General features: G+C 42.7%; 1 protein-coding gene across 1 annotated transcript in view; it reads right to left on the minus strand.

Annotated features, from left to right (window-relative positions):
- Positions 1-27,330, minus strand: part of LOC105678350 (RNA-binding protein MEX3B) — a 57,070-nt gene continuing 29,740 nt past the window's right edge. Inside the window, exon 2 of the mRNA XM_012377608.2 lies at positions 1-27,142. Coding sequence (XP_012233031.1) covers positions 26,157-27,142 — 986 coding nt within the window. The 3' untranslated portion in view covers positions 1-26,156. The remainder of the gene's footprint in view (positions 27,143-27,330) is intronic.

A 27,330-nucleotide genomic window follows, 5' to 3' on the forward strand; every position in this document is an offset into this window, starting at 1 on the left:
TTTTTTTTTTTTTTTTTTTAATTTTTTTTTTTAATTTTTTTTTTATTAAGCCGGAAGCACACGAGTCAAGATGGACACTCGAGAGTGGGAACGGCCGGACGCACACACCGTTACATTCGACACGGGCGATCTCTCCTCTCGGTTCGACGATCCGCGAACGCTCGTTACACACACCGTCGATGCGACGACGTCGATGAAAATCCTGACCGTCGCAACGTGCGGTCGCACTCGGCGGGCCAAGCACAGGAATGTCGAGAGCGCGATAAGTGCTCTCGCACCTGAACGGGACGCGTCATTGGACCGCGTTGCGCCGCTACCACGTGTCGGCGGCGTTCAAAGGTCACGGCACGCGCCATTCGAACGCTCGATACGTATCATCGCGCCGCAGTCACCGTCGCATCGCCGATGCATCGATGCATCCCATCGGGATGACAGATCCGGACGCGCTTAAAATCGACTGGCGAAGAAGGGCGTACTCGGCGGAAACCGCGTACGACGAGGGATCGAATTCGAGATCTTCCACGAGGGAGGAGCTTACAAATCTTTTTTCTTTTTTCCTTCAAAAACATCTCGCTACATCCACCCGGATAAAATCGTTGATTCGCAGAGGGAAACAAGACACGCGCGATAGTCTCAAAATGAAAAGGAATCTCCCTTTCATGCTTTTAGACTCTTTATAAATTTTACAACATATTTTTCACAACATTCATAAAAATGGCTATAGAAGTATCTTTTATATATTTATTCATTTTATAAGATTCAACATCGTACGGAAGATTTAGCTATTTGCTTTATAATACTGTATTGGACTTGTTTCCTTGTACCAAAAGCAGCCTCGCTCCCCTTTTCGAGTCAACGATCTAGCTTCGCGACACGCTTGTGGGAATCCGCGGAAGCGGTTCTCATGATAAAAGTGCGAGCGCGACGGTCCAGGTACTGATTCCGGTACCGTGAGTACTTCTGTTCGCCGATCGCGCGCCGAAGTCACATCAGTCGGTCGCAGAGCTGAGAGAAACAGATTGTCGCTGGGAGTGCCAAACGTTATATCTCGTCGAGGATATTCGCGCACTACAATACGAATGTCGAGGATGAGTTACAAGATGAGGAGGGGGGGGGGGGGTGATGGAGAGGCGTACATATATTGCTGAATTCACGACACCGCGTTATCGCCGATTATTGCGTATCAAAGAATGACAAAAGCGTCGATGAGGATCGTTGGAATGAAATTGTGCAATCGTTCGGGGAGGAGAACTGGAGGAACTCGTCTCTTTTTTTTTTTCGTCGCGATATCAAAATTTGATAAAAATAAGCACTTATATCCAGTCGTCGGCGACGGTTCTCGATTTAATTCAATCTCGTTGTCCTTAACGAACGATTTCGGCTCGTGACAATGATCGTCAGTCTGCTCCCTCGGCCGCGCGCCTTCGCCGAGGGAGCTCTATTCCTTATTACATATTGCAAAGATCTAGCAGGCGAAACGGTATCCTCCATTCCTTCCCACGCTTTTTCCGCCGCGCGAGAACGGCCGGCTCTTCACGCACGTTCTCTCCTCGCTTATGTCACTTTACGTTACGGAGATTAATATATTCGCTTATTAGGATTATTTATAGTTAACGCTTACATCGAATACACTCATGTCTACTCATAAATCCATTTCTCTCAGACGTACGATTTACATCCTGAGCGTGTGCGTCTTCGATCTTTTTTTTTTTTTTTTTTTTTTCTTCTTCTTCGTTTTGAGCATGGTAAATCATCATCGCGCGCTGCGTGATTTAGGATACACTTGTCAGTTGCCTCTCGGTTAATGTTAAAAAGAGTTTGGCACCGAATTTTTGTGACGTTCCTCCTTCTCGTTTCCTCCATTCCTTCTCTCTTTCTCGCGGCTCTTTATTTCATTATCCTTCGCACATGTTGCTCGCGCATTATTTTCGATTTTTCATTCTTCCTGTCGTTCTTGATTGAGGAAAGAGCCGCGAGAAATCGAAAGAGAATGAGTCCGACGTAAAAAGGAAGCGAAAATTCACGATTGAGCATCCTTGGCTGATCGAAGGAGGGTTGCGCTCAGCGGTGCTCAAAGCTCGAAGTAATCGACACGGGGCTGAGCAATAGGTATCGTCAAAATTATCGCAAAGTTCGTTCGTCTCCGTCGACTTAACTCCACTTCGTCAGAGCAATCCGGGAATCACGGCGTTCCGTACGCGCGTCACGGCGAATCCGTTTCGTTATTCCAAAGGGTAAACTTACGTGAAATTTACCGATTGGCGTACGAGCACTCCAATTCCGTTGCGGAATCTCCGGCGCGCGTATCGAGAATATCCCAACCGATACCAGGGGCTCGATTAATATTAAAGTGATAGTGTTTTCCGATTTTAAAAAGTGGCGATGAATGACAAATGAAAAATACAGGGGAACGGACGAAACAACGCGGGGAGTGGAAGGCGGGATGGGGGAAACCGAAAAGACAATTCGTGTGTGTACGTGTCGAGTATAAGATCTATCTACTAGGCCAGCGGAGATCTCGATCTTCGGCCACTCAGGAACTGACAATCTAAAAAATATATATATGTATATAGATTATCATATATTTCTAGAGTCGCGTATATATTTTTAACGGGGGTGAAACAAACTAATCGAGGGGAGAATTGGCGCGGGACCTCCCGAGAGAGTGATCCGTCCGTCATATCTTTCCCATTGATTTTTCGCGCGTTCTCTCTCGCCTCGCCGCCTCGTGCACGCCGGTCGTCGCGCTCGCCGGCGATCTTATTTCCGCCGTCGTCGCGACGCCCGAAATCGAGCTTCGCGTCACATTTCACGTATGTTTTCAAAACACTCATCGATATTCCATTTCCAAATCCCTGCAGCACACAGCACACTCGCTCTCGTCGTTTCCCGCTACGAAATATCTTCGAAAACTAGATATATAATCTGTTTCTTTTTTTTTTCTTTTTATTTTAATTATTATTAGTTCCTTAAAGTCTTTTATATCGCTTCCCTTCCTCCTTTTGTCCGTCCTCACATTACGTAGATAGTCTTTTGCGTTAACATTCTATTAACTTTTAGAGAAATATACGTATATAATATTTAGAGATCCAGTCGTCATGTTTCGCGTCGTATTTCGCGATATTTTATATTTTTCAGATCCTTTTTTTCGATGTGGAATCTCTTGCTTCTTTCTCGATCTCCCATCTCCCACTCTAAAAAATTCAGTCGTTTAGAGAAAATGTTTCGGGAAGGTCTTTCCAAATGTTTCCATTTTCGTGTAATGTATGTGTGCTAATGTATTAGATTCGGACGAAATACATGAAAGACCGAAAGTGAATAATGATGAAATAAAAGCGATGCGCATTACACAATGAGAAAAACACACTTTGCGATAAATGATTCAATGATGCAGAGTGCCGCGTATGATAGGGCGACAAAAATACGAAGTCTTCTCACAAGAAATTAATGTGAAGTAATATATGCCAATGAAAAATTTATAACATAAGATATAATTTGCAAAAAAAAATAAGTTTGAAATTAAAATAAGAAGAATGAGTCGATTGCAATCGATTGAGAGAAATAGATTGCGTCGATCTGATCGTCCTAAGAAAAAGAAAATAACTTTACACCGTATTGTAGAAGATAATATATATATTCTTTCAATATATTATATATCCTACATATACATAAAGCAATATATAAATATATAATCGATATATGACACAATCGTTCAAATTATAACACATATACGTTATTACAGGCAGGATATGCAACTTTATGCAATTCTTTATGAAATACCTATTAAGGACTTGTATTTCTTGCAAGAATCTCTCGACCACTAAGAAATTTTACAAAATATCCGTTGCCATGCTCGCCCTACGGCATATCTCATAAATATATATATATATATGTATATATACGTCATATGTATATATAATATATATACGTCATATACTAATGTACAATTTCTGAGAAATTATAAAAATATTGCGGCGATATATCATAATCCTGTTCCAGTCTATATATCGCATTATACATGCAAACACTTAAAAAGGATGAAGCTTAGAAACAATGTTAAGTAAGAAAAAGATTTTGCCGAGCAACGGGCAATCTACTTCTCTCTTCCTTTCTCTCTTTCTCTCTTTCTCTCTCTCTCTCTCTCTCTCTCTCTCTCTCTTTCTCAGGCGCGACTTTTTCGTATCGCGAGCGCCACAATTTCAGCGATGCCACTCCGCCGAAATGTCGGAACAAGAAACTAGACATCCAGAACGAAAGTACTAAAGTGGAGAAAAATCGAGTTTAGGTAGATGCAGCGATGTATACGGCGGCAAGAGCGGTTTGACATCGTTATCTGATTTATAGTCTCCATTGAACTTTGATCTCCCTGAGAGAGCTCCAACAACTCATCTCCGCACTATGTGCAGAGGATCAAGTGCGCGATTTCGCGATATTTCAGCGGAATAAACGTATGAGATCGATAAAGTTTTAAGTGAAAAATTGATGATCAAAGAAGTGATTTTATCGTGTGCGATATTTAATAAATATCTCATCGAGAAACGACAAATAAATGTTTTAAAGGCGATCTTGCGATCTCATCGCATCAACCACTCTTGCCTGCGGAGGGTCCAGAAAGGAAGGAGCGACGAGTGCAGAAAGTAGAAAGGAACGTTCAATGGAAGAGATTAAATTCTCAGTTATCGCGAGAAAAAGATGAAGGGGAGGGAGAGGAGGAAGCGAAAATCGGCGAGATAGCGAGAAAGAAGAAGGCGCGAGGGATTCTACGCGCGACCGCCGGTCGATCGCCGTCGAGCGAGCAACGATCGCGCGCGTATCGCTCGCTCTCGTAAAAGGGATCAAGTGTTGTTTTCTCTTCCTGTTCTTCTCATTCACACGCCTTGGGTACCTCTTAAATAGTCTCATTTACTTTATTGCTTTGTGATTCCGTATTGAAGACGCACCGGCTTTATCTAGGAGCCGAGAGAAAACATAGTAGAGATTATGTTACGGGGGTTTTTTTTTTTTTTTTCAGGACGGGTAAATCGGGAAAATCATGAGCAAGGGTGGGCGGGGGAGGGATAGGAGTAGTAGTAGTAGTTAGGGATGTCTGGGACATCGAGGGGTATTCACACGGGGAGATCTCATTAGACAACTAGTAGACAATGACATCATATAACATACGTAAAAATTATAGATTATTAGTATATGAAATACTATTAATATATTTGTATATATATATATATATATTTCTGCGTCGTATGTTATTATATTTATATTTATATTCTGTATGTATAGTTTAAATATATGTGTGCGCCTGCGTGTACGTGTGTATGTGTGGTATATACTCGTGTGAGCGGTGTGGTGCGTGAGTGTGCACGCACGCATTGTGTCTCTCGATTTTTCTCTCTGTTTCTTATTTTTTTTAGGCCTTAATCGCTCATTGTGCAGAAGTTACGCGAAAACGCGAGTGGAGGTGTTCTCGTGATAAATCCTCGAGACCGCGCCGCATCCACTCGCGTGAATCCAAACAGCTCGAGAGCTCCGCGGCGGCGCGATATTTCCGCGACGTCGATCGCGCCGTGGTCCACTTTACGACAACGGACGACAACGATCGAGCGTCGCGGTTTCTAGAAATTTCGCGAGATTCGCCTCGTGAAAATTCCCGCCTGGCCGCGTACACACCGTTGCACCGGTGCACATCGATCGATATAACGGAGTTCTCGGGCGTTCATTAAGCGTCGATACTTTAATTGGATCCGCCCGAATCCACGCGCCGACTGGCTGGCTACCAGCAATTTCGGTAGCCGATAGATTTTCCGGCTCGCTGCCGCATGAGGATCACGCCGGGAATGTTTCTTCACCCTTTTCCCCCTCTCTCAATCTCTCCTCTCACTCTCGTATCCTTCTCTCGCCCTGTCCCTCTTGCATCTCCTTCCGCGTTTCGTTCTCCCAACAAATCGCTGAACGAATCACACTGAATTATTATTATTTATCCTTATATCGTCTGACGTTGTATCCTATAGTGTCTTTACAAAAATATATATATCATTATTTCAGCACTTTGGCTATTGAAAAACCTATCGTTAAATAATACTTCTTCGACATTGGTCCGGACGCGTCAAATGATTCGAACGATGCCAACGAATTGTCCCGCTAGTGTGAACAGAGCTTTTCTCTCTCTTTCTCTCCCTTTTCTCTTTCTGTTTTTTTTTCTTTTATCATCTTTTTTAACGGCACGCAAGACTGGATTTGGGTTGTTTTGTTTTTATATAGGACGCGCTTCCTCACTTGCCGATGGCGGTGTCTTCGCGGATCAACGTTACGTTACAGTTGCGCACAATCTAGGGGCATCTAACTGGAGGATTTTGCGGAATTTCGCGGATCCCGACCGTGAGATGAACGGGAATGAAGGGGAAGGTGGGAACCGGATACACGCAACACGTTATTTCGTTCGACACAACGCGGCGCGACGACGGTGCACCGCTGCACCGTCGAATATTCGCAGAGTATTGTGGCTTGTTTTACGTTGCACGGTGTGGGGAGTAATAGTGTACCTACTTTCTGTGTATTATATCGCTCCTGCGGTCTTTTTTCGTTTTCTCACATTACGGATAATCAGTCAGAAAGCTATGCGGTATCGTAAAGTATGTTATTACATATTTATATGCATGTAAATAAATATATATATACAGGATAACGTTAAATATATATACACAGAGTGCCTCGGCTTTCACGCGTTTGCTTTCATTTGTGAATTCTTGGATTAATTTCAAATATTTAAAATATTTAAAAAGATCGATAAAAATATCAGGGAATAAGCCGTATAACTTAATATAACTTCTTCTCGTAATATGAATATTTAAAAAATTTCACAAATTTAAGCTTCAAAGATAATGAAATTTTAATTTTCGCCTAATTTTAAATAGACTTAAAATAGTATTTGATTTTAGTGGACTTTAAATGGAAATTTTATTAAAAAAAATAAAATAAAATCTCGTAAAGAAGAAAAACGTTTATTAAAGTTATTTTTTTTAAATGAACTTATCAAAGAATCCGCAAAAGAAGGAAAGTGTAAAAAAGGCGAGACAGCCTGCACATATAATGTGTAATATATAATATACATCATATATATATATATATATATGTGTATGTGTGTGAGTATACATCACTCATCTGCAAAAATCCATTGCGTTTGGCCATTATTCTTTTAGATAATTGAATGCGAAATAGGTAAAGTGAGCGAGTGACCCGAAAATGATCGAGATCCATGAGATTGGAATAATGTTGCCGATTATCATATCTCGTGACAGAGACGCGTTCGTCCTCGTCTTGGTTGCCGTCTTCCGCCGCATCTTATTGTGCTCTCTGCTCTTGGTTATCCCTTCGCACACACATACACACATTACGATAATAGACAGCAACACACAACACGGCCGACAGTGAGATATCTTCCGGCGGCTATAATCGACTATGAAATATAATAGATTTGTAGTTACAAGCACACATCTCTCTCTCTCTCTCTCTCTCTCTCTCTCTCTCTCTCTCTCTCTCTCTCTCTCTCTCTTGCCTACCTGCGCGACTCGCGCTCGATTCTCGCCGATTCGGAACTTTCTCTCACACGGCCGTACTTAAGTAACTAGGTCATTAGAGCATTGGCAGTATGTGTGATTTCCTTCCGTCGTATATCCTCTTCAATTAATATTCGCATTAGTGGTGCGCTCGCAGGATCGCCGAAGTCGGTCGTCGCGGCCGCAGTTATCGTAGCATCGCGGCGAATGGTCTGTTTCGAGCCCTTGCACTCCTCTCTTTCTCCCGTCTCTCCGGGATTCCGAGAAAATGTCGAAGATATACCGAAAGATTTCGGGCCCGATCGTGCGGGAAGATCTTTTGTTTTGCATTTCTTTGTACTCAGATATCTCTTCCAGTCTGTACGATGACGATTGTATGCTCTCGTTACTGTTTCGATGATCGGTCCGGTCGTGCTGCGTTGCGCTCGTCCGATTTTCGTCGGAAACCCGTGGAAAAAAACCGAAGCTGCGCTCCGCCACCGCGCGAAACTCAACTCGCCGATTTCGCCGCGCGCGTCTTTATTGCTACGATCGACCGCGCCGAAAAGACGGTCCCGCGATAATCTTTACGCTAATTAAAAATCTATGGTGTCCCGTCTTACTTGTCGCCATTAAAGACTAACATACTACACTGATATAAATATATATGTATATATGTGTTTATGGTACCTATAATGTTTATGCCAAAACTAGAATTTATTTAAACTAGTACAGTTTCCTTTTACGTAGAGGATGTTACAACGAGCGAGTCGATGTTCGTATAATTCGTGCCTGGAGTCTTTTAATTAGGGTCGAGGGGGCGGGGGGAGGGGAGGGGGGTGGATAAGGAAACGGGATAATTAAATTGCGGTAGACTTATGGAGCGCTTTTTTCTCCTTTACGAGGGTCGTAGTGAGGGGCTGAGGCGCGGAGACATTACGGGGTTAATAATATCAATCTGTAAGAGCATCATACAACCTGCGAGTACGATGCCGTACCATTTTCGTCGACAATAATCATAATATCATCCATTATTACAATATAAATATTTATATATTTTTTATGTATACACAGAGCATAGGTATATAATATTTATCGTCATATATATTTAGATTTAAATATCATTTTAAACTTTTATAACGTTTCATAGATCGAAAAATAAATATAAAAATAAACCGGGCATTTAGGTATTAATATTTTGTATTAATAAATTTTTTTTTCCTTTTTCCGCCAGCTTCTCCTCCGCTTTTCCCTCATTCGTCCGCACAATTCATATTACACTCTCTTCGGCTCTCCTGCATATTATTTTCTCTCGCCCTCCAACGATCTCCGCTCCGTTTGTATCACCTCGATATTCGGCGTAAAAGCGAGACGATGATCGGCATGCCGAAAACTATTCGCGAAAAGACGTTTTCAAAGAATTTCTAACGTACCTATCTCACTCCCGCATTGATAATTTGTGCGTTATTGCGTGCCTTTGCAACATCAAATAACAGAAGAATCCTTCCTTTCCTTCCGTTTGTGCTATTGCTCCAATTCCCATCTCGAGTTCTGCCTCTCACGAAATTGCTGCGATTGATTATACGGATATCGGATACTTCGTAGTCGTAAAACCGCTGAAATTGCGGAAAGTATCGTTGAATTCGCGGCACGCCGGCCGAAAGTCTATTTCGCCGCGATTAAACGCCGATCACGGCGCATAATCGCAATTTCATCATTCGCGGCATTATACGGTTCTCATCTTTATTTATCGTCCATCAAGACGCTTGACGCCGAGCATCACGTTTTCCCGCATTGAGTTCCAACACGAATCGTGCGTTCAAATATATATCAGCCATATACGCGCCAGTTTTATTAATTACGTTAGATAAGATTTCTCTTTGTTTGAGCATTTCGCAACGCGCACGAAAAAGTACAAAATTAATTACTCTTTATCATTATTCTCCGTGTCTCTCTCTCTTTCTCTCTCGCTCTCTCTCTCTCTCTCTCTCTCTCTCTTTCTCTCCCTCTCTCTCATTCTCTCTCATTCTCTCCGAATTTTCCACCACATTTTTGGTTTAATAATCGTTTTTCCTATTTTTGTGCTTCCGCGTGTGCTGGCCATTTGGCTGTCTCTTTCTCTATATGTATATTTTTTCTTTCTCTCTTGCTCTTTCTCTCTCTCTGACTTTCTAGCTTACTCTCTCGCTAAATATTTTTCTCAGTAACATCGCCTGTACTTTTTCATATATTATTTTGAATCGTCGCGGTGCGGTCGCAATTTGCGAAACTGCGACTGCACCCTTTAAGACTTTACGTGACATTTTCCCAACGTCTATATTTATGAATATATATATATGTATTTAATTATATATATATATTATATATATACGTGTGTACGAGTATGTATATATGTATGTATGTACGCGTGTACTTTTTTTTATACTCGATAAATATAATAATAATATTCATAGATGTAATGGATAGTTTTCATTTCATCTTCTCGTCGAAACGTGTCGTATAGATAAAATGCTCTACCACCTAAGGATCGTTATCATAATAAAATAGAAAAAACCTCCACTCTTACCAGAGGTTATATAGCTCTATGCTATATATATATATATATAATAATAATATATATGCATCATATATATATAATATATAAATATCTATGCAATACACGCCTTAAAATGTACATACATCATATATGTATATATATAGATAATGTATTTATATATTTTTTTTATATATTATTCACTTAGTCTCCTATATAATTTTCTCGCACCTTTCAGATATCTCTGGCCGCGCTGCCGTTTATCTACGGCTTTTATTTTTTTTTTATCTCCTCCTTTTGGCTCTAAAACCACACGCGATTTGTTCTACACTTAGTGAAATGAATTGTGTGTTTGGAAACTAAGATATATTGATCTAATGATGCTCATAAATATACTTATCGGCCGTTTACAACTAAATCTGTTGCAAAGCCTGTTCCTTCGAGTTTATCATTTTTCGCAGCGCCGTTATTTCGTGCAAAATAAAGCAGTTTAATGGCACATCCGCATAATCCCCCACTTCGAGATCAAACAATTTAACGGAAAATTTATTATTCCTACGTAATGAACTAACTTTTTTCAATATAGGATATTTACTTCATTTTTCAGCCCGTAACAGTTTCAGAAAAAAGAGACCCAAAGTATTGCGGTACGATGAGCATGGCGTAACGCTTGTACGCATATATACATATGAATCATTATTGATAATCGCATTATTATGTCACGCTTGCAAATGCATTGCTTCCCGTCACACGTAACAACTGAGAATCACTGGCGACAGATATCTATTATCGAACGTCATATACGTTGTGACATGCCTCGCCCTTAAAATGCATTTAAAATACACTCTAGTATCTCTTTGCCGCCTGCGCGATCTAATAGTCTCGTCAAAATAAAAGAGGTCTTAAAATTCATGCAAATGCAAAGTAAGAAATATCGACAGCTCGTCTTGAAAGTTATCGAGACCTGTCTAACTAACCAGCTACTCCTGCATATACCATAGATATGACAAAAAAAACCACAACTGACTGTTTATATTCATACTATCGATCCGTGCTCATGTAATATCGCTATTCAAAACGATCTCACTGCGACTTAGGAACGTGGCGCCCGTAAAATCGAGTCAAGTAGAAAGTGGCGGAAGTGGCGGAGAGAGTGTTTGACATTGCACGGTCCAATATCCGTCCTTTACGTAAATAAAATATTCGCGACAAGCGCCGAGATCGGCAGCGATATCTCTCTCGTGGCGTGTTGTTTGGTTCGAGTCGTCGGGGCAATCAATAACATAAGCGAATAGCGGCGGTGCCGAGCCAGCTGCAACGTTGTACAACCGTTACAACTGTCTGAATGAGATCACAAAATATTTTGATCAAGGTTGAGACCCTCTGGTGGCAAGTCGTAAGGGGATGGACGGGCAGGGCGTCGCCGCGTCTCCGCGACCCCTGCGAGCTATCGACCGAGAGAGGAGAGAGAAAAAGTGTCGGAGGCGACGCAGTACAGACAGAGAGAGAATGGAAGTGACGGGAATATGCAGAGAGAATGAAAGAGAAAGAGAGAGAAAATAGTGAGACGGGGAAACGGAAGGAGATAGAAGAGCGACGTGAAAGCGCTCTCAAGGATGAAGAAAAACAATTCGATAGGCTCGCGAAACACGTAGAAAATTTCATACGCGAGGGCAAAAGGGAGCGGGAAGTTTATTTTCGAGCCCCAACGTATCTACAGAGCACCTTGAATTTTTTTTACGCTGCGCCAAATGAAGGATTCTCATTGCTGCGAAAAATTTAATATTACATAATTCAATCAGTGTAATTAATTTTCAGTGAAATTTCATTCCGCAGACCCTGAGCCCCACTCGCCGGTGTAGCGCTCTCTATATATACCGTACTCCTACCCCCGAGAAACTTCCGAAAGAAAACCAGGGATATCGATCGACGAAGATCCCTACAGAGCGACGTTGAATACTTGAAGCCGCTCTCGAATGCCGTGTCCGTCTCGGCGGAATCGCGAGCCTTCTCTTCGGCACGACTCTAATTGTTCGGGGACGAAGCTGTCGTAATTGGGGAAATGTCAAGCGAGAGCGCCGCTCCGAGGAACGTAAAAACAGAGAGATCGGGTCGATCGGCTGGTTGAGTTCGCGAGAGATACAAATTAGTCGAGGCTCCCTTCGTCGATATTCAAATGGTTCTCGACTTTAATAGAATGCGAATTAATAACAAATGCATCGAATACGAATGGAAAGGGATCCCCCGCGGAATTTCAACCGAGTCTTTCGAGATTGCATCGAGATTTGCGCCAAGGTCTGCTCATCAAGAGTACTTGCAACTTTGCGTAATAGACGGACGATCCCCCGTCCGATCGCGAAGGGCCGGCACGAAGAAGCGTGGCGAGGATAAAGCGAGTTACAGCCCTGAAATCGGCCTCGAGGCGACCTCCCTTCTCTTTCTCTCTCTCTCTCTCTCTCTTTCTCCTTCCATCTCTCTCTCCCTCACGTCGTCGCTTCACCCTCTCGCACTCTCTTTCAACCCCTTGCGGCAGAGCGTTCGTTGCGATTTTCCAGCGACGACGTATGCCGGCCTATACATACATCAGAGCGCGAGTCAGAGTGCGAGAGAGACGAGCGCCATTCCCCGCTATCGATCTACTGCGGAGCAATAGAGGCTGACGAGAGAGCGCGCGCGAAGTTGCGGGGGTTGAAGACGGCAAAGAGAGAAAGAGGAAGCGCGCGGTGGCGGCGGCGACGAGCCGGCGACCGCTCGTCGTATATATTGGACAAAGTGCGCCGCGCGCTGCCATCATCGCCGCGAGCTGATGCAGCGAAGTGTGACTCACGACGATTTAAACGCATGCGAGCCCAGCACTTCCAACACTGTCAATGGCGCAGGCGAATAAAGTCGCTCGAAATTTTTTTTCCTACAAAATGCATCGAATTTTCAATCAACCGGCGGAAAATTGAGGAAGAAGCACGGCCCGATAAAATTGTAACTTTTCGATAAAAAGCGAAAATCACGAGAAACCGGCGGTAGATGAAGAAATGAGGATGATTTCAAGAAGCTCTTAAGAGTCATAATTTCGTTATCCAAAGTATCGAAAAGCGTCGGGCCATGAAATAGTAACCTCGGCCACCATCACCAGGACGGCATCGACCGCAACCCCAACGCTGCAATGCGACGTTGCCATCCCAACGGGCAACAGCCCTTGTGCGGCCGAGACGTCCAAGGGGCCGACGAGACAGATTTTCGTAGCACACTCCTGTGTAATGTACTGCCGGCCGCGGTTCGCCGTTCGACACGCGATCATCACTAGCGAGGCCACGAAACAGAAAATTACGGATATTTCCACTCTCAAACACCGTATTCACTTTATACTTCAATAAAGTTACGCACGCGCGAGTAACCGATCTGGATACGCTTGGAAATCACCCAAACAACATCGATTAAATATATCAGAATATAATGAAAAATAAATCATATATATATATATATAAATAGCATTTATATAGCATGGAGATGTACAAGTCACATAAGTAGCAAGGACCGAAAAGTGATAAGGATGGAACAGACGTAACGTAGGAGACAGAAAGAAACAGAATGGATAACGAAGAACAGAGGTGTGGATAAACGCGAGACGCAGAAAAATAATGAGAAATTAGATATTAATGTATAAAAATCACGTAACATTTTATTAAATTTGTTTCCAGTAGGTATATGCAAGTGTACGCGTCGTTCCTAGACTCGTATCCTTCTCTTTTTAATAAAATATTTTTTGGTAGTGTGTAGGAATCCTTACATATGTATTAAACGGCAATATTTTCCATTTTGCTCGTCATTCGGATAGCCGTGAATCACCATTCGCATTTGAATATCATACGAAGTAGAATGCAGTCTACATGCGGTTCGTCGTTATAATAAAAAAAGAAACAACGTGTGATTTTTGTATCGTATAAAAATAAATGTTTTTTTTTTTTTTTTTATGATAGATCGATGGATAAATAGATCGATGATGGGCGTGAAACGACATCCGGCGCCATTGATTCGCGAGACCGCAAACATTACTTAAAAAAAAAAAAAGAAAAACAATACTTCTCGCAGATATTATATAGGCGTGCATACGTAAAATATAATTCGAAAAAAATATACCAAAAGATAAAATATGCGTTACGATAAGTAGTCGGATATTTCACTGTAGACAATCAGTTTTCTTTTCGTGTACGATGATCGCATAATTTTACATACAGGATGCCCTAGAACCACTGCCAACTGCGAAATATTAGAACACAAGCATAAAGAAGTTATAATTATTTTCATTATCAAGAATTAGAAAGATGTAAGAAAATAACGTCCGATAAAATTTCCATTAAAGAGAACTCGACTCTATCGATTGGTCTAAGATTCTGTGACAGAGTAGCGATAGTCGTGGGACACTCTGTATGTATCTATTTTATAAGAATAATAATATATCATAAAAAGGCAATAACATAATAGTAATAATGAAATATATATATATATATATATATATATATATATATATATATATGTATATATATATAAATCTATAATATTATTGATTAATATAGGACAGTCGGTTGTGCGGCGTGTTTGATTGTTTCAGTGTTACACCATCGCTCAGTTCTCTCTCTCTCTTTATCGGAGAATTCGTAATTAAGCGTTTTCTGATGCTCGGGAAAAGCACACAACGACTGATTAACCAAACACAAAGCTTAAAACAACCAGACGAGAACACAGGAAAGAAAACATAAGTACACATTATATAAAAATCTATTATATATTAAAATATTCATAATAATAATATAATAATAATAGTTGTAATATATTATCGCGTGTCCAAAATTACATAAAAAAATATAGAAAATAATAAACTTGCTGCTTCTATAATTTGTCTCGCTCATTTTTTTTCTCTCGCTCGCTATCTCTCTTTTTCTCTCATCACTTTCATTCATTTTCACATTCTCTCTCTCCCTCTCTCTCTCGCTCTCTTATATTGTGATTTGAGTACATTCTAAAAAATAATTCTCGTGTGTTTCTGTCGCTTTTACCCTCGCGCTCGCGGCTTCTAGAGTTCTAGTTTTCCGGAATAATAATAGCAATAGTAGTTATCATAATTATTAATTAGTGTACATATTTATATATATCGTGTATATTTTGCTGCGATTGTACGGGTATTGTATGTGTATGTTTCGTTCACGGAGGAGCCTGTTTGGGGGATAAAGTGTGCAGACTTATGACAATTAATATCATCTTGTTCCGCGTACAATGTACGTTCGCGCGCGAAAAGGGACACCATCGCGCGATCCGTACATGAAAAGTCTATCTGGTAGTTCCCAAGTGGAGATTAAGGGCATCAATTGGCCAAGAAAGCGCCACCCTTTCGTATATGTATATTGTACGCGACTGCGGGGGAGTGAAACGTCCGAGACGAAACACGGAGAAACCGGTACACGTCGCTACGCCGCCACACTGCACCTGACGCTGCGGCGGATTATTGCTGCTTTAGTTAACATTATTACGAAGGGGAGAGGGGGGGGGGGAGATTGATTATAGCTATCATCGGAGCGAATGGCGGCGTCGCCAGACACTGTGACGGCGCGACGAAACCTGGTCCCCACAGTGAGACGCGACTCTTTCTCTTTCTCTCTCTCTCTCTGTCTCTCTCTTTCTCTCGAGAACCCCGACAACGATGAAGAGAAGAAAGGTGAAACGTCCTCAGTTTTGTGATTTGCGACTAATGCCCAGACAATTTGCAATAAGTGCGTTTCTTTCCCTTCTACGATCCGGCCGCGACGAATCGATCGAAACATCGCGGCGCTCCATCGACGGGGTAGTTCGAGGAAGGAAAAAAAGTTAAGAGAAAAAAAATCAATTCGCAGAGCAAAAAATAAAAGAGTAAGCAGAGAGAGAGGGAACAACCAAAGTAACGGGCGGAAAGCGAAATGGGAATACTAGCACAATAATAATTACGCATAAATGATAAATACAATGAAGAATTAATAAAACATCGAACATAAAATATCTTCGTTACATATATTAAGAATCTCTCTAATAAAAGATCTTCATTCTCTCTCCCTCCCATCGAACCCCGCATCGTCGCATTGCAGGGGCCACGAAGAAAACACTGAGCACAACATTCAATATATATGATATACAATATAATAATATAATAATCGTACTCATAATAATGCGATAACTACAATAATGCGTTTATATACTTCATGCACGTTAATATAATTAAAGATCGCCATTAAAATTCCTGTCTCCTAATGTCATTTTTTTTTTTTCATATAACTGAAATTACATTTTCTATATTCAATCTTTCCCTTTTACTTCACTCTTCCTTTTAGGTATGTGGTCTTTCAAGTTTTCTCAGTCGAAAATATTCGCAACACTTCTCTCAATAAATCGTTTCTCACTATAATCAAATCTAATATATCTCACTATAATAAAAATCGACAATCTGATTTGTTTCGCACAAATTAGTCAATGCGGCTTAATTTCTGCCACTCGATTGTGTTGTCGGAGGAACAAGGCTCAGACATGTTCAATCTTTAGTTGCATACGACAATAAGAATATATCAATTATAATAATATAATAGCAATATATGTATTCATATATCTTTTCTTCTGAAATACTGATTTAGCTAGTCTCAGGGCGGTTGCCTCCCTCGGATCACGTGTCACAAACTTTTCTCCTTTCCTCTGCATCACACAGCCTATTGCCATTGAGAGAACTCTTCACTTGAGAGGAAGAGTGCAACCCCCTATATAGTTTTTCCTTCGCAATAATTATAACTTATATATATTTCTTTCATAGACATAAAACAACAAAAAAAAGAACAAAGACAAAGATTGACGCAAGAACGATGAGAAAAGCGCGAAACGAATGAAGCATATCAACGAAGCGAGACGCGAGAAAAGAAATCGACGAGATCTCACGCAAACGCGAAGGCGGAAAAAAATTCTAATTTTTTTACGCCGACTATAATACTACGTGCGCGAAATTATGAAGAAGCAAGCAAACCGAGAAAGAGAGAGCTTCATAAAAAAAATTTTTTTTAAATGAAAGAACAGTTTTCTTCCCTTCTTCTGAGATCGAGTTTGTGGGCTGAGAGCTTCAACGTAGCCGCGCAGCCGGCGAGACACCAGTTCTCCGATCGGATCGTCATCCTCACTACCGTCACCCGGATGACGATGATGATGCCGACGTGAACGATGCGCATCGACCGGGGCGCGTGTCATCCGGGAAACACGCGCATTTTCTATACGCGCAAAATGATTAATTAATAGCAGTCTAGGAGAAACGGACGCGCTTCGGGGCGAACGTGTCCATCCCGGGTTCTGTGGCTACGCCTTCCTTCGTGGTTTTTTAAGGTAATTAAGTAGATACGTGGTAAGTAATTAAAGAAAACGCGGTCATACACGTTCGAGCACGTTGCCTCCCTTGATGTCCGGCGGGCGATCCTCGCGATCCGCGATTATCTCGGAGCTACGAATTTACGGCCTAAGTCGCGACGACGACGCGCGCGCGCGCGCGCGCGACAATACAGAAATAATAATCGTGATTAATAATCGTAGCGTACAAGCTGTGTTTACATCCGTCTCGAACGCGCGGTCCTCTTTTCTTTGTTTTTTTAGTAGTCGCGATGTCGGAACACGTACGTGTGTCGAGTTTGCACGTGTCTCTCTGTACGGTGAGTGCCTATATATATATTTTTTGTTTAATAATATTACATATATAATATACAATAGATTCAAACGTTCTCACTCATGTCCAAATCACTATCCATCGTCGTCGGTTGATAGCTCGCACAAGCCACGATAAAACAAAACAAAAAAAAAGAAGGAGAGGGAGAAACGATCGAAAGGGGAATAAAACGGAGCACGAGACTGAGAGAAACACTAATCCTTCTGGTTCGCGCTGAGAAGCGCCTGAAAAGCTCGAGCGAGAAATAGGGCGCGAAGAAAGCGAGGGAAATTAACGAGTTAAAACAATCTCGCGGAAGGATCGTCGTTGGCCGTTCCGTAAAGGATCCCGCGCGCGAATACTCGATGCTGCGTGACGTAATATGCACAAACAGAAACTACATCGAATATAATAATATATATATATATATGAACCAATGATAATAATAATGATGACAATAATAATCAATAACTAATAATACATATTTATGCAATAAAATTGTCGATGTAATAAAAAAAACTTATTAGTCATAATAATGTCAATATAATATAATCGTCAGTTATATACCTATATTCAATAGAATATAATCATATAGTAAATAGAGTTAAATTAAGCAACAACATATTCATCTATTCTTTTTTCTCTCTCTGTTTATATATATATATATATATATATATATATATATATATAATATATATATATTTTATCTATACTATGCGCATCGATATATTCCTATAGTTATAAATTATCATCTCTTTTTAAATTCCCTTATTACTCTTTGCCATCTACTAAGTTATATAATCTTCCTTACGTTTAGTTATTATACTTGCAAGATATGTATCGTCGTGTATATAGATGTATGTCTGTGCTCTCTCTCTCTCTCTCTTTCTCTCTATCACATCCTTAACAATACGCTTTGCTCTATCCCTCACTCGAGTTTTAAACATCGCGAGGGTGCATAGGGGTTGCTGCGGATCGAAGCCGAGAGGGGCCGACAGACAATTTCTCGCGCGCTGCTCGCTCGTAATATTCCTGTTTCGATACGCGTTCTTTATATAGCCGTTCTTTTTTTTCTCTTTTTTTCTCTCTCCTCCGTCGTCGATAGATTGATCTTTTTCATTGTCGTCATCAAATCGTGCTCGAATCGCGTTACGAATTATTTCTTTTTCTTACTTATCGTCCCGTTGTACTCGCCACTTCTGCGGGCGCAAAATATTTTCCGCGCCCCTCCCCCTCTCGCGAAGATCGTGCGCGCGAGGATGCTTCGTGTCGTACGCATCCAGAGTGCCCTTACAGTGTACATCGTGTGCGTATGTCCGTGTGTAATGGGTATGTACTAGTCTCTTGTCATGTCTATACGTATCACTGTTTGCATTACAATCGTGTGTTTGCGGTCCGCGTTACGCGCACCTTTTACTACTTCGTCATTTTTTCGCGTTTATTACTCTTTTTTTTTTTTCTTCTTCTTCTTTATTCCTCGATTAAGAAAATGGCAGTTATCGGTCACAGCCAATGGCTATATAATAATCATTAAAGTTTACGCTTTAATATTTTACAATTATTAAATCTTACGTCACGACACCTTATCAGTTAAGAGAGTTATAGAACGCCTCTAAAAACTACAGACGCGCCACGTCCATTTTACTTTTATTATATTTATCGGTGTTTACGCGCGAGTGCGTGTTTCGACAACGTCATCCGCGAGTGCCCTGCGACATACGAGTGCGAATGTATAAACATACGTACGCGAAAAGCGGAGAAAATGCTCGAAGAAGCGAGAGCGGATCCGAGAGACGTCAATTCAGAGCTCCGGTTCTCTCTCTCTCTTTCTCTTTTTTTTTCTTGCTATCGACGTTTGATAGCCGCGTAATTGTTACAGTTTCCACGACTCGCGTTTTGTTACTATCGACGATGCTAAACTGCCGCCGTTTTTTATCGCTTATCGGCGGTGCTACGCGCGCTCAACTTTTGATTTACGTATGGCACTATGTAAATTACGCGAACGTCTGTGTCCCGTTTTTCTGTGCAGTGTCAGTGGCAAACGGTGGTAAAGCGACGATCATAGATGTTTTGCGACCTCGCGGCGAAAGAACGGATGTTCAACGGGATTGCGCGCGATGTTTCCGGGATCAAAATTCGAAACGCGAGCACGATGACGAAAATGACAATCGTGAGACAACGACGACACTGACGAGCCTCGAATGATGTCGGAACCTCGGCCAAAGTGAAGGCGCTGCCTGAATGTCGTATTCGTGTGCGTGTATGTTTAAGTTAGGGTGTGAATTACAGCGGAATTGTCCCAAAGTCTAGCGGAGGTTCTCGACGAGCTTACGTCCCTGCGAGATGTCCACCCCCCCCCCTTCCCCCAGTCGCGCCCGACGTGATCTGCCCGACATTTTAATCCGAATTTTCCCCCCGCAATTTCCTCGAGAGTCGCGGAAACGCGACTTCGAACGCGGCAAGGCCGAAACGCGAGATCGTAAGGAAGACTGTGTGCAAACCGGCGCGTTCCGCGTAGAATTCCAACGCCCGGCGCGCGGTGCAAGGTTTCGAAATGCGTTCGCGAAAATGTCACGAGAGCTGCAAAATACCGAAATTGTCGGAGTGCGCGACCTAATTACATACATCGATTTCCATGATGCGTGCTCCGCTCAATTCTTTCCTAAAAGCACCATTGACGAATAGATTATGGAGCGAGGCGGAATTTCGCGCGATTCGCTTCTCCTCGTTGGGAAACGAGGACGTGTCCAGCCTTTGAACGCCTCGTCCTGATATTTCGAACCCTCTACCATCGATCATCGATCGTGTTAAAAAAAAGCCTTCGAAACTTGATCCGCCTTCCGTGTCCCCTCTCTCACTTCAGCCTACTCGCTCACACACGCGCCGTTCTTTCGTTCGTGTTTGGCGTCACGTTCCGAGTTCTGGCAACCACCCTACACCTCTTTTAACCCGCTATCATCTCCCTTCCGTTATACACGCTTTCCCTCTATTTTTGAAGTCCAAAACTTCTCTCGTCCTCCCCCCGTTTCCGGAAGTTCTCACGCTTCTCTCCTTCTCTTCGCGCGCGCATAGAGAATACTCTTCCGCCGTGGAATAATAAGTATGCATTACTCGCGGATAAATATCGGCGTCTTTCGCTCTTTCTCTCTCTCTCTTTCCCTCTCTCTTTCTCCCGCGATTACCAATTGAAATATATAATATATTATTGTAATATCTTTCTCTCTCCATTCGCCCCGATTGAAATGTACAAACGCGTGCACGCGTATATACGTGAAATCGATGGAAATTTCTCCTCCTTGCTCTCTAGAGGTATTTCCCGCTTAATTAAAAAAAAAAAAAAAAGAAAAAAAAACAGAAATAAATCCTTTCTTCGCAGCGTCGTCCGTCTCTCCCTTCTTTGCTCTATTTAATCGCCCTCTCCTCCTGTCTCCATTTCTCGAATCTCGTAACCCCACACGCGCCCGCGAGATCCAGAACGGATTTTCAGACTTATTACAGCAAAGTTAATTAGAGATTACCTGACACGATCTACATTATTACATACGCACGCCAGTCGCTTGCAATTTCTCGCGGCGGCGCGACGGTTTTTTCGGAACGTAGATGCTAAAGAGAATACCTATAAATATATTTCATATTGTGTATATATATAATATAATAATATAATATAGATGTGTATTATGTCACATCACCGTACTCTTTTTTTTACCGCAACTTCTTTTTCTCTCTCTTTATACTTAACATAGAAAAAATATAGAATTCACTTTTATACCTCGAACTTAAATATAATAAACTTCTTTCTCTCTCTCTCTCTTTCTCTTTCTCTCTCTCTCTCTCTCTCTCTCTCTCTCTCTTTCTCTCCTCAATTATCATAGTATATAAATATACGATTTTGTTATCCGTGTATCGTGTCTTTTGTGTATTATCGCGTGAGTGTATACGTATGTATGTAAGTGTATGCTTATTTCCCTTCGTGTCCGTGAAACGTGTAGATATACAAGTAACAAATAATAATATATAAATATTGTTCGCGTATGTCTTTCGCGCACCCGAAGCTCGTGCGTACGCGAATTTATTTTTAGCGTGCATTTAATCGTGCAGAGTGAATGCGTGAGTGAGAACGCGAGTCTTCGTTCGTCGTGTATGTGAGTGTGTTTGTTTATGTATGTGTAAAGAAGAGTCCAGAACGAAGATCGCGTGGTATATACGGGAAATATAAGAGGAACTGGAGTGGAGAAACACGAAACGCGAAGCACACGGCGAACGGAGACATCCTCGTTTCGCGCGATAAAAATTAAAAAATAAAAGAAAACTAAACTAAAGAATCGAGTCTCTTATTCGAAAAGATCGAAAAAATATTCTCTCTTATCGTCCAACACCCATCACGATGGGCGATTTAGATATATATAATATATATATTTATATATATATATATATATAATATATGTAATATGTATTATAATATACCTCGACTTATTCGGAGCTGCGACTTGAGCATATATTCGTTTAAAAAATGGCAACGATTGACAAGAACTTTCGACAATAAAAAAATAGAAATGCAGACAACGACGAAGGACGCCGGGGGAAATAGAGGGGGGGGGGGGGGTAAGTGGGAGGGAGAAATCGAAGGGACGATGACAGAGGCCGAAAAGGAAAATGGAACTTTATGGAATAAACTCGATATCGAAGCGAGGGAAAACGGAAATACGCGGAAGAATTTTATCTCTTCCGCTGTTAACGTTTTTGACACGTTCAGCTACCGCACGCTAGATTTCCGAAAAAAAAAAAAAACTGCTTGCCGCACCCATGTGTTATAATGTCTTCTAAGTTACGACACACCGATAAGATAGACTCTATTTAACTTTATGGCGTAGAATACAAAATTATCGGTATCACGCGTGACGCCCGGCAGCGTCGCGAGTAGCGAAACGTGTCGTGTGCTATCGCGCCTTTTGTTGTTCGATTTAAAAATCTGGAGCTATCGTTCTCTCCTATCACGCGCATTTTGGGACCTCTCGTTGCGAGGGTCCCGTTTGATTAGCTTCCCCTCTTTTCGTCTTTCTTCGAAAACGAGATTACACGCAGATTACGGACCGTAGGGACACGTACCGAGCTTCCTCTCGTCCACGCAGAACGAACGTCGTGGTTTTGCATCCTTGCGCCTAACGGAGGGGAGCCCTGCGATCACCCTTGCGAAAGCACAATGCTCGTCCACGAGAACGGGGGAGGGAGGACGATGTCTTCCGCCTGTCTTCGAAAGTAATGAGAGATGCGTCCTCGTCCTTCCTTCCGGCGATCCTCGAGAGGAAGCGGTACAGAATGACGTTGTATATGCATATAGAATGAAATAGATATAGATATATATATATACAGATATATATATATATAACAAATGTGCGATATACATCCATACATTACAGTCGCGTGCGTTAATGTGTCCGATGCGTTTAAATTCAATGATCAAGTTTCTCTGCAATATTTAAGAATGATTTTATTCAATTAATTTTTCACTCAATGCTTCATGTTCGCGTAAATAATATATATATAAAAAACATAGGTAAGTCATGCGCCGTAAGGTATCCTCGCGAATGCGAACGTATCGGACATCATTAGCACACTCGATTGCGCGCACATACACACACACACACACACACACATTTATGTATATTAACTCTTTCCGGTTCATATTTTTTTCTTTTCCACGGAGATGAAATTTTCACTTACCACGCCGCTACATGCTGATGCTAATTTAATTAAACATTGAATGTTGAAAATTGCAGTTGAAAACTGTAATGTATCGCTATGATAAAAGTCAGAACTACAAACCTATGTATGCTATGTAAAGACGCACGGAATTTATAGAAAAAGCATATTGTAAACTGAAAATTATTCACTCCAAATGGAATCTCACGACCGGAAAGGGTTAATGTATGATAATATAGTGATAATGTGATTATGCTCTCCAACAAAAACAGGAAAAAGACATTACGTATGCATCGTCGATCCCTACGTGAAACGAGTATCGTTTAATCGAGCGTTTAAGCAATCTACTTGATTATTACTAGTCGAAAAATACACTTGCGCGAGCCGCTGGCGCATCGACTGACCTGTTTTTTTTTTTTTCCTTTTGCGCTCGTTCTTCCTACCTAAGAGCGGACGCGCGGCCCCTCGACTTACGCATTGTGCTCTATTCTCTTCTTTTTTTGTCCGCATATCTCTCTGCGATTTTCCATTTTCTCGCCGTAACGCATTCTTAAATAACTCTTTTTTTTTTCTCTCTACGGCGTTACGACCCAAGACCACCCGTCGTCCCATCGGCGAAATCGCGAAAAATACAAAATCTAAATCTCGTCGATAAAATATCATTCGCCGCCTATATTTCTCTTTCACTCTCTCTCTTTCATTCACATTTCCGCATTCTATCATCTTCTCATTCGCTCACATTCTATCAGACTTCCTGACATAATATATTTATGTATATATTTATGTTTATATTTATATATATATATAATATATTATTAAAGTTATCATTATTTCGATTGCTATTTTTCGCTTATATAAAGATATTATTTTAAGATAATACTCTAATAGCGAGGGAAGCCGGGTGGAACGAACGCACCGTCCGCTATATATCGCTACATGATTTCGTGGCGAATCGAGGGGCCCGTGACCCTCTCTTCTTTTCCCTCTCTTTTTCACGTGTAGGATGTCTGTGCGAGATCATCTATCAGTGTGTATTTGCGTGTGTGTGTGTCGTGTACGTGTAGGTGTGAGTAATTCTCGGTAATCTTCAGTGTCGCACTCGCGACCGCAGCTCGCAGGTTCGTCGAGTTCGTAATTGTACACTCAGCAACGGAAAACTCCTTTCCGGATCGATGATAAGAACTTAACACTTTCTATGCGCGTTCCCGTGTAAACGCTGAGATCAGAATTATTATATTCCTTTTTTTCTTAAATAAAAACAAGAGTAATACATGAGAATGTATGTTTCGCGAGGATAGTAAAGTTGCCCAGTGCGCAATTGTCGTGAAATTATCGAGATGATATTTCATCTAGCCTTTCTTTGACGCAGAAACAAGCATCGTAAGATTAGAGACAAATAAAAAAACGTTAGATTTGTATCTCTCTCAGTTATCACCGATTGAAAGTACTGACAATCGAAGATACGAGACAGATGCATGCTTTGACCGAACGTTACGAGAAGCTTATGAGCAATCAGAAAGTCGAAAGTTTCATTTTGGGGGGTTGATTCAAACATGGTCAGTTATTCAGTCAGAGTTACTAAAAAGGGGAAGAAAGTCGTGAAAGCTCTAATATCCATCATGCTAAATAAGCAGCCTCCGTTCCCAGCAAACGTTCGACTCAAAGAAATCTCAGGAACGAGCAGAGTCTTTAAAAAATGGTAAAACCGAGAATGTCAAGTGTGGTCAAAGATTCGGCGGGGGCCGGTCGGTCCGCGACTCGATTAATCTCAACGTTCGGACCGCGGCCACCGCGCAGAAAAGGGAAAAACAGAGTAGCGTCTCGGTAATTATCAATCTCGCTACTAATAATATCAGTCGCAGAGTATCGCAGCGTCGATCTTTTGCGGGCGACAGAGAGGCTCTTTTTCTCGCACGTCAGTCCGAACAGTACTCACAAAGGAAGTGCTCTCTCCTTCGGTATTCTTTCGTACTGTCATACCTTGTGGTTTATTAGAGAATACTCGACGAGCCGCGAGCCCAATCTATAGAAGCCTCAAGGAGTGTGTGTGTACATATGTGTGTATGAGGGACGGGAAGGGGGAAATGCAGACGAGATGGTGAATATGAGGCGAAGAGGAAGGGGGTAGGAGATGCGGCCGATGACGGTGGGTGAGTGTTGTTTCCATCTCTGTCTCTGTCTCTGTCTCTTTCTCTCTCTTTCTTTAAATATATATCTCGTAGAACTTAAAAGCTGGTTTCGTTGTATCCGGTCAGCGGGAACTCGACGGATCCGACGATCGGCCCGTGGGCGCGATTCGCCGAGGCGAATTCCCGTCGCGTAAAAGAGATTATTGGCAGCCGTGGAATTGAGACATTGTGCGCGTTCGGTCCCCTGACGACGACAACAACGATGAACGTCACACCGGCACTGGAAGGACGATGACAACAACGACGACGACGACGACGACGACGACGACGACGACGAGGCCGATGATGATGACAGCGAAGAGACAAGCCGGCCCCGGGGACGACGCTCCGTGAGGATCCTCGCGTGGATCACTGCCGTTGGCGTCGCGGGCGCCGATGTTGTCCTCCGACCTCCCGCCGTCGTGGAACAATCGTTAGCCGGCCTTGCTCGTGGAGCGATAGAAGATGAGTTGCTGTGTAATACACCGGGTGTCGCGACACGGGGAGACTGACGGGCGGCTCGACGGGGGCCCCTCTTAGGAGAATATACGGAGCACTTGCAGGACAGGCCGGCTGCAGACCGGACAGGCCGGCTCTTGGTTCTCGCAGACCTGGTTACCGCAGTCCATGCAGAAGAGATTGTGTCCGCAGGGCACGAGCGCGGCGGTGACTTCCTTCTCAGCGCATACGACACACTCGCGTCGCGCGCCACCGAGGAGCGAATCCGTGGGTGATGCCGGGCTCGCCGTCGTCGGCGGCGATGGTCTCGAGGGTAGCGCTACGCTGGGGAACGACCAGATGGACGATGCCGGCGCTGGTTGTGACTCAAAAGACGGCGACTCTCCCAGTCCCTCATCTCTCTCCAGACCGGCACCCCAGATAGCGACGATGTCGTTCAGTCCGATGCCGCCGGAGCTGCTAGATGAGCTACTGCAGCTGCCGCTGCTTGAGAACGCACCGTTGGAGCTGGTGGAGCTGTTGGAGCCCGGTTGATCCATACCCTGAATACCGAGAACCGAACCGAGTCCGCCGCGGCACAGAGCACCCAACAAATCAGTCTCGTCAACGACGCCGGGCGCCGTACCGGTGCGCAGGGTGATATGCGCCTGTATCTCGCGTCTGGCCGCCTCCACACTTTCCGGCAGACCCGTCACCTCAAATACGGGCTCCTTGTCGCGGCTGGGCGTCACGATGTAAGTATGCGTCTGATGCTGAATACGCTTGATAGTCGCTCCCTTGGGCCCGACAACGAGGCCCACTACTCTGTAGGGTACACGCACCTGGATCGTTATGTGACCGGGCACAGTCGTCGGTGGTCCTGGCGGCGCGCCCAAAAGTGCACCCAGCGAGCTTTTGCGCGACGCGCGAATTTGCGAAAAGTGCTCCGCGGCGGAGAGGATCTCACGCTTCGCACGGGCCACGTCCTCCTTGCGTCCTGTGACGACGAACACCGGCTCCTCGCCGCGCACTGGTGTCTTGATGTACGTATTCGTTTTCGCTCGCAATGCTTTGATCTTGCAGCCTGCAATCAGACAGAAAAGGGAAACGTTCGTTACATGTCATTCCAATTCAATTGAAAAGTTAAATGTCCACTTCAAAGTTATCGCTAATTCTTTTGACGTTTCAAATAAATTTATATGAACAAGTGGTCGATAAAATGTTAATTATTATACATATAGCGTGACGTAAAAGAAAATGAATTGCAGATAT

Source organism: Linepithema humile, chromosome 6 (genome assembly GCF_040581485.1).
Source record: "Linepithema humile isolate Giens D197 chromosome 6, Lhum_UNIL_v1.0, whole genome shotgun sequence".
Lineage (NCBI taxonomy): Eukaryota > Metazoa > Arthropoda > Insecta > Hymenoptera > Formicidae > Linepithema > Linepithema humile.